At 33.5% G+C, this 16225-nt stretch overlaps 1 protein-coding gene across 1 annotated transcript in view; it reads right to left on the bottom strand.

Moving 5' to 3' along the window:
* LOC101740518 (elongation of very long chain fatty acids protein AAEL008004) overlaps positions 1 to 16225 on the bottom strand; it is a 45498-nt gene that overhangs the window by 17744 nt on the left and 11529 nt on the right. The window contains exons 2-5 of the mRNA XM_004931889.3: positions 4689 to 4834; positions 3873 to 3980; positions 3192 to 3272; positions 1675 to 1731 (exon numbers count right to left, since the gene is read on the bottom strand). Coding sequence (XP_004931946.1) covers positions 1675 to 1731; positions 3192 to 3272; positions 3873 to 3980; positions 4689 to 4829 — 387 coding nt within the window. The 5' untranslated portion in view covers positions 4830 to 4834. The remainder of the gene's footprint in view (positions 1 to 1674; positions 1732 to 3191; positions 3273 to 3872; positions 3981 to 4688; positions 4835 to 16225) is intronic.

The following is a 16225-nucleotide window of genomic DNA, read 5'->3' as shown; positions in this document are numbered from 1 at the left end:
AAGGGTGGGTCAGCCGTTGTACTGGAAGACTTAGAACTGATCTCTCAAGCTGGATGGCGGCATTTACGTTCTTGATGTCTATGGGCTCCAATGATTACTTAGGCTGGCCATGAACTCGTCCCAACTTAGCCCCACTTAGCAATAAAATAATAATAGTAAAAATAAGAATATTGAATTATTTCAACATGAGTGCATGTTTCGAAAATATTAGGGAAATATATGAAAATGTCCATTATAAATTTACAATATATTTTTAGCCTCCTTCGCCTATATGAACAATTTTAACAGGAAGTATGTAATAAAAGCAGCCTTGTTATATTAATATACAGCCTTTATGTACTTTAAAAACGCAAGCTTTAAATGTACTTGCTTAAATTTAAATAAACACATTATTATTTCTCTGTATTTTCTAAGTACTATTTAAAGCAAAATACCTTTTTCTCTATGAAATGCAAGTGTCAACAAAACAGATGGTGCAGCATAGTGCAGCATAGTGTATATATAGTGTCTAGGAATGTACCGATCAAAGAGACCTCCCGTACAAGACTGACAATGAAAACTATAAATATCGGGTCGAAAGCAACCGTTCTCCAAAACGATGATTATGAAGATGGACAGGGCTAATATTAGGTCTTTACCTTTGATGTTTTCATTTAGTATATAAAAAAGTTAAGGACAATTTTATAAATAAATAGAAAATCTTTCGATCAAAGTATACACCCATGGCATCGACGCATCTCTGCCAACGCAGCGATAATATTTCAATGCCTTTCTTGAAGAAATCAGATGCACGGGAGCCAAGAAATCCTTCAAAGGCATTTTATATTGCCTCTCTGGTATTGAATTTTTTCCTGCCAAGAAATTGTTCAAACTTTGTACTAATGATTGATGCTAATGTTGAAAGCTATTGCTGACTTAGTGGTTGATTGTGGATTGTCATTTTCCATATCGCCTCTAATTTGTCGTTGTTGACATTAGTTTGCAAGCAAATATATGTTCACTCCGTACACGTCATTAATATTATAAACCGTTTGTGTGGGCGGCATTGCTACTGCGACGGAACTCGCAGTCCATAATGCCTACTTATTTTTATTGTATTGATGAAAATGATACAAATGTACTGAAAATAACACCCTACTCAATAAACAAATGACAGAATTAAAAATAAAATTCCATGTTAATTAAATAAAATTAATTTAAATTTAAAATTTATTCCCAGCTATACCTACATAAATTACGTTGGCCACTATTGTAAAACAGCAACTTCATAGGTAAATACCTATTATAAAAATAATAATTCTAATGAGTTGTTCGATTATGTTCGAGTTCTAACGACTATGTGTATTCAATTTATGTTTAAATAGTTAAGTACATAAGTACACAATTGCTATTTGTGAATGATTCCCTTACGCCCTGTTTACTAGTAAGCACAACGAAATCGATAAAAGACAGTAAATGTCGACCTTATTCTGCAATCTTGATAGTTATAGTTATTGTCCAGTCATTTAAATATCAAGGAGGTCTTAATTCAAAGGCGATAAACAGTCCTTTGTATTGCTAATGCGTACACGCTGTAAATATAAAATAACCGTGTAAGTGATCTGCGGTACTACGTAATAAGGCTACTAAAAACAAAATTGGATGGTTCTACATCAACAAAAAAATAAAACTCACCGTGTCAAAGAACTCTGTAAACTTCGAGAAGTAATACCACCAACAGCCGTTGACGGTCTGCAAAAAAAATTATAATTAACATTTAAGATATCAATAACAGGCAACACATACTTTTTTATTAAAAAATAAAAACTTCCTTTATTTTATTATCAAGTAAAGTACTGATTGATCTGTGTTAATTAATTTAAAGGCTATAAATCAACGCTTCCACGTGCTCTGCGATGTGCCTTTATCTTTAACTTAGACTTATTCACAAATAATATTGCTAATCAAATTTTTAAGCAGAACTTCATTTCTTATTTATTTAGAAGTAAAGAAACAAAAGTAGTAAAAAATATTCACATACAATTCGCGGCTTTCAACTTGAAATTATTTTACGATACGTTATTATTCAGTATTTAGAAATAAACATAAATCCCTGAGGCATAAGGTCGACCGACGGCTTAGATTACAAATGATTACTTTGCAGCAATAATTTGCAATTTTTTTTAATTATGGTAGTTTAATATTATTATTATATGATGTTAAGGAGTAAAGTCGTGGAAATCGTTCTTGAAAATAAGTTTGTAAAGTACGTGTTATTTTTAAAAATTAATCTGTCCCTAAGAATTGAATCTGCATTTATGTTGCCAACTTGTAACGTACTCGATATGAGTATATTACCCATTGGCCCGCGGGCTACGGCCGCTTCAACGCTTATAAAATTGATACTTTTTCTATCAACAGACAGTTTGATTGGCAGTGCTTCTGACATTCCATTGAACATTTGCAGTTTAGAATAAATTTCACGCTAGACGTGACCTACGCTTAAAAAATTCATAAATAATGAAATACATACATACACATAGTATGCTTTTTATGAATAACTAGCTTTTGCCCGCGAATTCGTCCGCGTGGAATAGTTCACAAATAATGCTTTATTTTAGAACAAATTTGATTAGCATAAAAAACGTTATAGTGAGCCAACAATAACATAGAGATATATGCTGACGCGGACTTTTTTTTAGATCTTCTAAAGGGGAACAATTCTGTCATAAATTATTTTAGCGAAACTTTAACCGTTTCTGCAGCACACGCAGCGGAAGTTCTCAAAAAGAAAAAACAACTATTTTGGAGTATTCTTTATTGGTGCTCCGCTTGTATTGGTCTTAGCATGATGTTATATAGCCTATAGCCTTTCTCAATAAATGGGCTATCTAACAGTGAAATATTTTTTCAAATCGGACCAGTAGTTCCTGAGATTAACGCGTTCAAACAAACAAACTCTTCAGCTTTATAATATTAGCATAGATTTCTTGTGTCACTCTCTGGTTTATAAGCGACCAGTCGATTTGTAAATTCGTTGGTACGTAAAATCACAAACCATCAATAAACTGTGGTATTTTATGTATTCTACGTATTAATGCCTGTAATTTTGTGCGAAATTTGATCCAAATACTTTCGACCGGTTGAGTAACAAACATAAAAATGTACACATTTTTAAATAGCATTATTAATAATTAGAATTTATAGCTTACCCGTAATGTTTCTGGAGTGTTTGAATAGTCCACTGGTTGACATCGGAAACTATACGTCGTGAACCACCCACTGACTATACTCTATAAAATATAATTCCTTATTAGTAAGCACAGCACGGATATAAAGCATATAAAGGTAAATGCATATTGTAATGCTTATTATCACAATATGTTTACTTAATGTATTAATTCCTGGTGGTAGGACCTCTTGTGAGTCCGTGCGGGTACCACCACCCTGCTTATTTCTGCCGTGAAGCAGTAATGCGTTTCGGTTTGAAGGGTGGGGCAGCCGTTGTAAATATTTGAGACCTTAGATATATTAGATATTTCAAGGTGGGTGGCGCATTTATGTCGTAGTCTATGGACTCCAGTAAACAATTAACACCAGGTGGGCTGTGAGCTTTGTCCAACCATCGAAGCAATAAAAAAAAATAAAAAAAATATGAAGCTGCGAAACCCATTCAAGTTCATTGTTATTTTAAAAAGAACTATTACTATACATGAACTATAAAAGCTATTTACATTAAATGGGAATAAAAAACAGTTACTACTCGATGCAAACAAGTTCGATGAAGAAGGCTACATTTCGAAATGGTGCATCTCACTGTTGCAATTTTTACTCAGTAAATGTCGAATCAATAAACATTATTATGAGGTAAAAATATTAAAAAATAGAATCACCTCATAAAAGAGCCAACAGCTGAATATAACTTGGAACAAGTTATACCAAATGAGAACTTGCTTCAATTCGAATGGTTTCCTATTTTCCATTAGCTTCGGTCCAAGTACCTGTCAGAAAACAACTCATGAATCATTCAAAAATATGCGAATTTAATGTAATAGCAATTAAAACGAGTCATTCTTTAAAATCACGGACTTAATTATTGTTCGCGTTTGAAACGCAATAACATATTAACAATAGCTTTAACTTCCAGTGGAAACATTCATAATGACAGTTAATTAATGACAATAATGACAGTAGTCGTCGTGGCCTAATGGATAAGATGTCTGGTGCATAAGTGTTGAGTCGATGCACCGATGTTCGAATCTCAGGCGGGTACCAATTTTTCTAATGAAATACGTACTCAACAATTGTTCACGATTGACTTCCACGGTGAGGAATAACATCGTGTAATAAAAATGAAACCCGCAAAATTATAATTTGCGTAATTACTGGTGGTAGGACCTCTTGTGAGTCGGCACGGGTAAGTACCACTACCCTGCCTATTTCTGCCGTGAAGCAGTAATGCGTTTCGGTTTGAAGGGTGGGGCAGCCGTTGTAACTATACTTGAGACCTTACAACTTATATCTCAAGGTGGGTGGCGCATTTACGTTGTAGATGTCCATGGGCTCCAGTAACCACTTAACACCAGGTGGGCTGTGAGCTCGTCCACTCATCTAAGCAATAAAAAAAAAATTGCCTTTGGCATGGTTGAAATTATTAATAATTAAATTAATTTTTAGTACTTTGGTTGATATTACTTTAAATGACTTACTTTGACGATGAAGACGTATGTAAGACATATCGCCAAGGTGGGGAAGGGTGAGGACATGAGGAACCAATCTTTGACTCTTTGATCGCTCTTGTTATCCATCAGGTCATGGTAGCCCGCCACAAGCCTACTCAGCGCTTCCATTTTCACTGCAACAACCAATTTTTTCACATGAAATACATATTTCCGAGCAGTGTGTGTTGACTCTGGGCAATGCCGGTGCCGAATGCGTGAACGATTGTTGGTGAAAGAACTCGAACCGTTTTACAACTGAACGTCAAGTTTAGCGAATGTCAGGGTAAACTGGCCGTGATCCGAATGAGACACGTTACATCCACTACGGGACAATCGTTTCGGTGGTTTTCTACCATATTATACACACACATTACGTTTTGGAGGTCACAACGGAAAGTTTATTGCATGTTGAGAAAACAATAAATATTTGAATCTATTTTATGGCTCACATGTTACGAAACTATTTGGTACACGTTCAAAAATTACAGTAGAACAAATCGTTAAATGATATCCCTGGAAACAACATATTCGTTTTTTCCTCTCAGAATGATGTGGAAATTCATAAAAAAAGATCTATTTGAATAAATAATAGTTTCGGTATCGTATACTTGCTTGCTTTGTTTAATTCTCAAGCCAAAAAAGTCTCTTTGAATAATAAATTTGATTCGAATACTCAATATCTAAAAAAATAGTTTAATAGTATTTGTTATAATTTCATAATTTATGTAGTATGTACAAATGTATATGTGGCAGTAGATTATGGTTCAGTACGTTCGGCCTTAAAATGGATGGCCTTCATATTCACAAGGCTACTTGAAAATATATTTTATTTATAAAGATTTTTTTTAGAATTCCTTTTTGTATTCCCTTACGTTTATCGCAATTACAATTACTTTGATGGTTTACTCAAACGCGTTTTTATTTTATTTTGTATCTTATATGTATATCTAACACCTGGGATTCTCTCACCAAGAGGATGAAAATCCAAGTAAACAAATTGCCAAGCCTCTACTTATTTCTGTGTGTAAAGCAAAACAAATGTAAGATTATATTATAGAAAATTAGACGCTAGTTAAAACATATATAAATATCAGCATAAACACTTTGGTCGTCTAATTATGTATAACGTATTCAAATTTTCTGAAATTATAGTATTAAATTAGAATTATAAACGAAAGATTAAACTGTACAAATTGTTTTATCTTTAGTTAAAATAAATGTGAATTACTTTATCGTTCTCAAAAATATACCTAATTAAAATGTAAAAAATGCTATAAATGTTGATCATGATTATCACGGATTCATTCATTTTGTCCTTAATATAATTATTTCTGTTTTGTTTATATAATCCTTTCATAGCTGTAAACGTCAGAGATAAGGTAATAATAAGTGAGCCTACAACATTAAGGTATACTTCCCTTTGTAATCCTTTTTTAATACCATAAGCCCGCGGTTTCGACGTTGTCTACTTATTAAAATAATTAATTTATTTTATCTAAAAATTAGCAAAATACCGTAAACCGCTTCTCACCAAGCGAGTCATGAGCTATTTATTACACTCGACTAAAAACATATGGTAGATACACAATTTTCATGAGAAATTGGTACCTACCCCAAGACAAAAAACGCAAATTCGGATGGCATCAACAGACAGCACTGGCCCAACGCACGAATGGTGCTGAGCCATAATTAAGAAGAAAAAGAAGAATAAGAACAAACAGCACCTATCAGACTACGTAGGTGAGACTTCCAAAGAACAATTTCAAGAATTATTTTTAGTTTAGTAAACCCATTTCAAATAAGCAAGGGGATTGCCCTTACTTATCAATCAGATCCAGAAAATTCTATAGTAAATGACGAGTACACATCACACTAAAAAGTAAGAGTTTAATGGATAAAAGAAATATTCATTCATAGAGTGTATTCATGTAATAAAAATGTCACTACAAACGTCACCGACCGACCTTAACATTCGGACAAAGTAAACAGACCCAAAAGCATCTGTAACAAATGTCAATATAAAATGCAAAAAGAGCGCGTAACATTATGGATAAATAAATAAACATCAAAAATCCCGTTCACACCAATCACACAAGGCTAATCGCTCGTACGTGAATGTTTTAATAATAAATATTTAGTTCCTTTGATTTTGTTTTCAATGTCAATATTGAAATATTTCTACTCAACAATTGAAAACAGTTGAAATACACAATAGCCTAATGGATAAACTAATTAACGATGACTATTCTAAGAATGTGCATTCATCATTAATTTTAGATGCAATAAGCGGTGTCAATTTTTTTTATTAAATATTCGTTGCATTGTGTAACTCTGCCAGATGTAGTCTCTTGCAACTACGACAGAATTTGAAATAGTGATCCGGGTTTCAAACCGGGTAAATGTCAGATCATCGCGCGAACCAAATGATTGAAAGTGGTCAGTGTCGAAGGCCGCGAGAAGCATAACCGCACTTCTGCCTGTTGTAAAACAATTACCATACAATTGAGACAACGACCTAGAGTCAAGCTACGTAGTGGAATTCTGGTTGGGATGCCCAATGGCTTCGGTAAGCGGTGTGTAAAGGGCCGTTTAGATGTCTGGTATTTTTTAAGTTTAGCAAACAGAACGGTGAGAACAATCGAACTTTCTATCTGTTATTTTGGTCATAAAGTAAATTAAAGAAGTCCTATAATCCGATATGAACATTTCAACTTAATATCTAACGTAGACAGACATATAATTCGTACTGAAACTGCTTAAAACTAGTTATGAGTGAGAAACACACCGTTAAAAATATTGTTGATAGTTCTTCCTATCTATTAATAATATATATAATACTTAACCTTCAAGATTCAACTTTTGTTGTGTATGTTGTTTTATTAATACTAGATACCCGCAGTAGATATGTATCGTAATTAATTGAAATATAAATTTGAACATGTTTATGGTTCTATTCTATTTAAAGATCGACAATATTAACCTATTCTCAATTTGACCACAGACCTTAAGCAATAACAAAAGTTTGACAATAAACAAAGAATATATATATTATGTGTGTGGGTCAAATACATGGTAGTGTGTGTAATGTTTTATTTATTTATTTAATGTACATATTTTTAATGCATAATTTTTAAAAAAATATTAGCAATCTGCACTCCTTCTCTATATTCTCTATAAGTGTGGAAAATTTCATACTCCTCTGTGTGTGCAATTTTCGTAAAAAGGAGTACAAAGTTTTTGCTTCACGTCATAGTATATAGATTTACAATCAATAGCCTTTAAGATTCATTTTTTTAGCTAAACTTTTCTATGCTCTGTATTTTAAACGATGAGTTGGCGGTGATCAAATCCAGCCGGCAGGTTTTTTTTTCTAAGGAAATACGTACTTAGCACGTGTTCAAGAATGACTTCTGCAATGTAAGAAAACTGGTGGCAGAGAAAGATTAGTACCAAGCTTCTGATTATTTCGGCAGTCATGCAAAACAATTCAACTTGAGAGTGGATTGTAGCATTCACGTTATGATATATATGGACTTCCGTAATCACTTCGCACCAGGTGATTAGTAGATAGTGAGCATGTTCACCCATCAATACAATAGTAAAATTTCATTTAAAAAATAACGGCGAACTATATTAGAAATGTCTTTTTTCCTGCCTAATTTGACCTAAAACCTAATGGAAATAACCACAGCTAATCATTAATGTTTCTGACATTAGTTTACAGAAACCAGAAATCGATAATTTTGTAAGTACAAACACTGAATGGAACAAGAAATAATAATTCTTGATTTGTGGGACATTAAGTCCGATTTTTATTATTTCAACATTCCAAATTATAATTGATGCTATTGTATTATTGAGTTTTAAGCGATATGCTTAAAAAAAGATTTTCTTTGACATATTTATCTATTTCAATTGTGCGGAAGTTTAGTGGACAAAAACAAAAATCATAATTCATAGCAGCAATTTCATTTAAGATCAAACATGTCGAGAATTTGGCCAAGCAAGATAAATCAACAGATGCTATTAAGTTAATTTAATTAATTTCAACATTTTCTCAGTTGACTTTACATAATGTCAAATCAATGATTATCTTCCTAAGACGAATATAACAGCTAACGATCATAACAAGATCTAGATATTCATATAATAATATGCATGTTGTTATTTACTGTTATAAATGCATAGCATTCATTTAATGGAGTGATTATTTTTAAAAAAATTGTTGGGAAATAATAATGAAATACTTTTTGTTTGTACATGTTTCACGTTTATGAGAGCTTTATGGTAGAATAATTTAGATTGTCAGATTAAATAATGCTCCGAAACATATTAATTAAAAATGCTGAATTCATTGCTATTTACCGGTAGCTATAAAGTTGTTTCGTTTATCATTTGGGCTCATTAAATCGAATGAAATGTTTTCAATCGCAAATAATACATATATAAATTATCGTATGTTAAAAAATGAAAGTATAATTGAAAATATAATAATCACATATTCTTTAGTGTTCAAAATTCGGAAGAGGGTTATCCGTGCGATTTGTATCGTTTATAAGTGGAAATTCTTCAGATATAAATTAAAATTGTAATTTCTACCTCCTAATCCTGTTTGAAAATTTAGTGCGATGTCAATGTGCCATAAAATAAAATATTAACGAATTCTTCAAGGTTTCTGATGAGCACAATATAAATACAATCTACTAGGTATAAGCATAGCGTTGCTTTGACGGCGATGGTCTATGATGTAAGATAAATAACTCTTTTGGCGGGTTTGTCACAAAACCCAAAAAAAATTTCTTTAATCTCTAAGCCTTTAGAAAACTATCAAGGAACTTTTGTGCTGTAAATTATTTGAGTATACATAATAATATGATAAAATGAGTGCATCAGAATGGCCTTGAGCGGGGTCAGTGGTGGGGTATCGTAAGATGCATCAAATCTGCCCCTTCCAGGCTTGAGCGTGCTTACCGTAGGACAGAGGTCGGTAACCTTTTGAGTCGCAAGAGCCAAAAATTACAATTTACAAAATTTGAAAAGAACCACAAAAGTTTTTTCTTGCGAACAATAAATAGCACTTGCAAAAAATTTTTTTAATAAATACAACTAATCTAATTATTCATAACAAAAATATCTATTTATTCTTATATAAGTAGTATTTTTTCAAGAAATTAGATAATATATATATATATTTATCAGTTAATCACTTATTATTTAAGTAAAAAATGAAAACAATTAAACATTTACTTAAAACAACGGGCTGAGAATAGAAATAGTGCCCAATCCTCGTTAGTCGATTAAGAATATTTTTTTATATAATACATAATATTGCATATGGAACTAAAGAGCCGCAGTTTCATATCCAAAGAGCCGCATGTGGCTCGCGATCCGCATGCGGCTGTTTGACTCCTCGGCTAAAATATGTAAAGAATATGTAAATAAATATATAAAGTAAATACATATGTAAAGAAATGCCTGTTTGAATAAATTTTAATTATGTATTGTCTATATTTGGCTCTTTTGTATGAAAAGGATGCTGACCACTTCCCTGGGGCCAAAAGAGTCATGGCCCGTGGCAGCGGGGGCGTGAGGTGTGACAGGGGAAGCGCAAGCAAAAAATAAGAGAATAAAAAAGTCTACTTCATTATCAAAACTCGTTTGATTACAAGATTAATAGATTTTATTACTTTAGTATTTTCATTAATTACCGGTCCACAAAAAATACTGCAGAATTTTATTTCGTAATTAAAAGTTAAGAGTAGGTGAGCTTACGGGCTCATCCTGAGAGAATTTGCTAACATAAGCCCTAGCAAGAGTAGTGCTTCACAGAATCGCGACCCACTGAGAAGATCCGGCGAGAAACCCAGTGGACTGTGTCTATGGCAACTTTTAAACTTTTCATGTTATGAAAATAAGTCATTCTGTGTGTAACGTTCACGGGCCCAAATCACAGAATCAAATTAAATTAAATTCAGTTAGGAAAATGAATTTTGGTAAAGAATAAGAGCTCTTGTTATCTTTATTTACCTAATATAAATAAACGAGACAAAACGTTATTGTAAATAGGATGCTGATTCCCTTTCTACACTACAGTCATGAAACTGTTAGGATCATTTTATTAACAAACTCTACCGAAGTATGATTAAAATATATGTATTTAGAGACAATCCTCATGTCCATCATTTATGTAAATGTTATTATTCCCACAGTAAAGTAAAAAGTAAAGTAGTCAGACTATTATCTTGTAGAATAATTCATGACTTAAATACTAGTTTCATGACTATCATAAACCTTTGTTCACTTCCGCTCGGTCAAAAAACTCGAGGCGACTGCACACAACGACGACCGCTACGGATTGAGCGGAGTTGCAAACATTTATAATTTGAGGCATAACCAGGACGATCTCTGAAAGTGTACCGCATAGGGCAGTTTATGTTCCTCGCCGAATCCGTCGACTCCGACGAAGAGTTCGACGTGCGAACTAGCCCATAGACATAATCCACGAGTTTCTCGCCGGATCTTCTCAGTGAGTCGCGATTCCGATCAGGTAGTAGATTCTTTGTTTATTTATTGCTTAGATGGGTGGACGAGCTCACAACCCACATGGTGTTAAGTGGTTAATGAAGCTCATAGGCATCTACAACGTGAATGCGCCACCCACCTTGAGATATAAGTTCTAAGGTCTAAGTATAGTTACATCGGCTGCCCCATCCTTCAAACCGAAACGCATTTACTGCTTCACAGCAGAAATAGGCAGGGCGGTGGTACCTACCCGCGCGGACTTGCAAGAGGTCCTACCACCAGTAATTACGCAAATTATAATTTTACGGGTTTGATTTTTACTATTCAAGCAAAGCACTGCTCTTGCTAGGGCTAGTGTTATGAATTCTCTCAGGTTGAGCTCGTGAGCTCACCTATCGGTCCACGCGAAGCTGGAATAGCCCCTTAGGCTACCAACGATTAGGTAGGGACAGAAAAAATATGCAATTTATGTATTTTGAGTAAAGCGAAGACTACGTGAAATTGTAGTAATAAAGGAAGTATACCTAACTTAGAACAGGCAAAGACTCAATAGTCAGGTTATATATTGGGTTTACAAGTTACTAGCATAGATTATAAATAATACTTAAGATCAAAATGTATGGTCTCTTTACTGAAATAAAGATTTAATAATAGTAATAATAATATTATAATTATAGAGTTTTTGGATTTTTCGACGAAACCCAACACTTTTATCTTAGTACTGATTGCACAGATCTCCATCCACGCGATGTAAAATGTAGTGTAGTGCATGCAAATTTGGCGGAAGCCTAGTCTTAGTGACTACTTAAAAAATAGAACATTTTTTATGCTCAAATGAATTGGTCACTCCAGACCGTTTCCATTCATTAATTCTATTGTATTTTATGTACATTATGTAATATGGTGATAATAAAGAAGAGAAAAGAATAAAAAATAACGGATAATCAAAAAAAGACCAGACTGTTGAGTTTGTTTAGCCGATTCTACTCGGGACTGTAGTTATTTTTTAACATGTTTTGATATTAAAAAGGTATATTCTAATGACATTTAAGTTGATGAAGGCTTTGAATTCGAATTAAAATGCTTTGAGCATTTGTGTACGAATGGAAAATAAAGTTAGCCGTTAATCCGATAATTTTATTTATCGAATTAGTGGCTAACGTTATTTTAAATTTATTATTATTAATTCTAATTGTTATTAATTTATTTTTATTTATTAATAAATATGCTCTTAAATAAGACTCAAAATAAATGCACTACGTTTTAAAGCTGATTTAAGATCATTAAACGATCTAATTCACCACCAGCCCACAGCTGGCTACTGCTGTTTCAACGACACGTATGGTATATAATTTAGTAGTTCCTCAATTCTTTTATAAACTGCTAATATACTTTCCACCGTGGGGCCTTGAAAGTCTTATTGACGTAGACAAAATCATTTATATCCGTAGAAATTATTATTTAGATAATTCATTAATACGATTGAGTTCAATGAACTATTAATGGTTGCGAGATAAACCCATCTCGAAGGGTATAAAACCTGCTAATTATACAGCCGATATAACACGTTGGAACATGTCCGGATTTCAACCATCAAAGTTATTTATGATCGAAAATTCAAATATAACCGTATAATTTTATAATAATTGAATATTCAATAAAATTATTTTATTATATATCATCGCATAAACTAAAGGATATCGAAACGAAATAACTTAAACCATAATTAAGAAATGGAATAGTCCACTAAAAGTAGAACTAATGTACTATATGTCTTTTTCTGGAGAAAACTCATCGTTCGTATTCCAAAAGGTAGTCCGTGGATTATAGTTATTTAATTTATGATAACATTTTATAAATTGGTTGAGCATTGAAACTATCCTACTATATCTAAAAAGTATCAATAAATAACTTACGTAGTGGTAATGTAAGTTTTTAGTTTCGCCACTCGAAAGATGCCTATACGTGTCTTCCTGAATATTGCTCAGTTGATGGGTGCTTTCAGTATTGTGTGAATATCCCTAATGCTCACATATCTTTAGATGGGTGGACGAGCTCACAGCCCACCTGCCGTTAAGTCGTTACTGGAGCCCATAGATATCTTAAACGTAAATGCGCCACCCACCTTGAGATATAAGTTCTAAGGTCTCAGTATAGTTACAACGGCTGTCCCGCCCTTCAAACCGAAACGCATTACTGCTTCACGGCAGAAAAAGGCAGGTTGATGGTACCTACACGTGTGGACTCACAAGAGGTTCTATCACCAGTAATTACGCAAATTATAATTGAACAGATTTGCGCTAACAAACTAAACTAAATTTCTATCTTAACTACATAATTTGCGCTTTACACGTTACTGCGATTAAAATATAATGGTTTTTTTTATTGTTTTTTTTTTCAGAATTATATAAAATCAATTTATTTCTGTAACGTAGATTTTGTTTGCGAATCATTGGACCTTTGTGAACTATATATGTATGTATACTAACATGGAAACTAACATTCAGTACCTGAAAAATCTTTGTTCTTATTATAACGGACCCATTATTGCTATTAAAGCTATGCGCTAGACAGTTAACAAAGTGCACTTTTTAGAAAAACCGCCTTCCCCAATTTCGTAAGCTACGTGGATGCAGAAGAAAATACGTATTATGAAGCACTTAAAATACTATAAGCTCCACAAGAGAAAAACTTTAAATACGCCACTCGGCAGAGTCATTGCTCATTTTATAAGCAGGTAAACAAGCTCAGGGTCTGCCCGATATTTTGCGGTTACCTTCAGCGTGAATGCCACACCCACCTCGAGACATGAGGTTCAAGTGTCAATTGTACATAACGCCTGTTGTTGTAACCTTAAAACAGGAATTATTTATTTTTATTGCTTAGATGGGTGGACGAGCTCACAGCCCACCTGGTGTTAAGTGGTAACTGGAGCCCATAGACATGTACCACGTAAATGCGCCACCCACCTTGAGATATAAGTTCTAAGGTCTCAAGTATAGTTACAACGGCTGCCCCACCCTTCAAGCCGAAACGCATTTTTGCTTCATGGCAGAAATAGGCAGGGTGGTGGTACACACCCGCGCGGACTCACAAGAGGTCCTACCACCAGTAGTGTGTGTGAAACTATGATTGTAATATGTCATAAATAGACAGCTGATGGTAGCGTTTTGTGCATGCCACTGCCAGGGCCGGATTTAAACCTAATGCCGCTCCTGGGCACCGGAAAAAAATCCGTCCCAATACTGGAATTGTAATTAAACTTATAGTTTATATATATCATTTTTCAAAATTAAAATACCTAAATTGATTGCATAAACGTTATAATATGTTATACCTATATATTCCAAACACATAAATAAATATTTGTTTTTTCCCCACAACAATAAAAATTTTTGCACTAGGGGTGACTGATAATTATATTACATCCAAAAAAAAACGAATTAAATTTCTCTAATTCCAGAAAATAGAAAAATCGATTATTATTTTAAATGTCCAAGGAAAAAATTATTTTGAAAATTTTTACCAAAAGTACCCAAATTATAATATAATTCACAACTAATGGGTAAATTGAATTTGTTGAATTATCAATTAAACAGAAAATTATTAATTATTAGAATTAATTAATTATATTGAGCTACTTGACAAGACTAAAAAAAAATTTTCACTTTCAAAAATTTCCGCCCTTAAAATTTTGCCGCCCTGGGCACTTGCCCCGACTGTCCCTAGTGTAAATCCACCAGTGGCTACAGCACAACCTTCGTATTCAAATTATGAATGAGGGAAGCGAAACCTAAGTCAGATTAGTCAGTCAGTATATCTAGATGTTCAAACTGCCAGTATGACGCACACGTATGATCAATTATACAACTTCTGGTTAAAGAAACACAAAAAAAATTTTTTTTATTGCTTAGATGGGTGGACGAGCGCACAGCCCACCTGATGATAAGTGGTTACTGGAGCCCATATACATCTATAACATAAATGCGCCACCCACCTTGAGATGTAAGTTCTAAGGTCTCAAGTATAGTTACTAGATTATATAGTTAGTTATAGTTATATAGATTTTGTTGTTAATTGTACTCAGCTCACAACTTTTTGTGGCCTCAGCATTCTTTGAAGACCCCAAGAAACTAGTGAAATTAAAGTATTCTATAAGTGGACATTTACTAAATATTTATTTATATGTATAGTATTTTACAATGGCGATTTACTCTGACAAACTATAGTCGAAATTCGTTTTTATATTTTGGTTGCATAGAATATAATTACATATATAAAATTTGCGGAACGATACGTCGCACAGCGTGGCATCCCAGTAAGCGTAGAGTTTATTGCGTATTGACAAGAGCGAGTATGCGAGCGCCGCATACACACGACTTAGTTGACAAGTTACCGCCTCGGATTACGCCAGGGCTGCCTCAATAACAACCTTGATGTGCCGTGAGAGGCAGGATGACAAATTATAACTTGAAGTTTCACTCTAGTTTAACTAAATTCACAGAAGTAGAACGGTCGATTGTAACAGGATAAATAGGTAAACAGCAATCAGAATATACCCTTCAGTGCCTAACCACAAATTAGATAACCACGTATCCGATTAAGTCAAATCAAATCAAATCAAAAAAAAAAAATTCAACATAAATGAAAGTACATACTTGTTGAACGTCAAAAGAACTACCGAACTAAGATAATAACTCTCGCGACAGAAGTGAACCAAACGAATTCTATTTCTAAGTTTTTTGTCATATAGATTAACCTTGTCTGGTATCATATAAATAAGGTGTAATTCCATTGATAAAAAAGAATAACAATTGTTTCCGCTGTTGCTGCTGTTTAAGTCCTCTGAACAGTTTCTACGTCACCGCATTAATTGCATGAACGGTAAAACAAAAGAACAATAACGGCAACCTGGGATTTGTAATCGTCGCAGTAGATACAATGCTCGCGGACTTAGTACGAAGCAAATAAAACGAATCTAATGGGTTTGTTTTTTTTCGATT

This window comes from Bombyx mori, chromosome 22 (assembly GCF_030269925.1).
Source record: "Bombyx mori chromosome 22, ASM3026992v2".
Lineage (NCBI taxonomy): Eukaryota > Metazoa > Arthropoda > Insecta > Lepidoptera > Bombycidae > Bombyx > Bombyx mori.
This window is presented reverse-complemented; position numbering and strand designations above follow the sequence as displayed.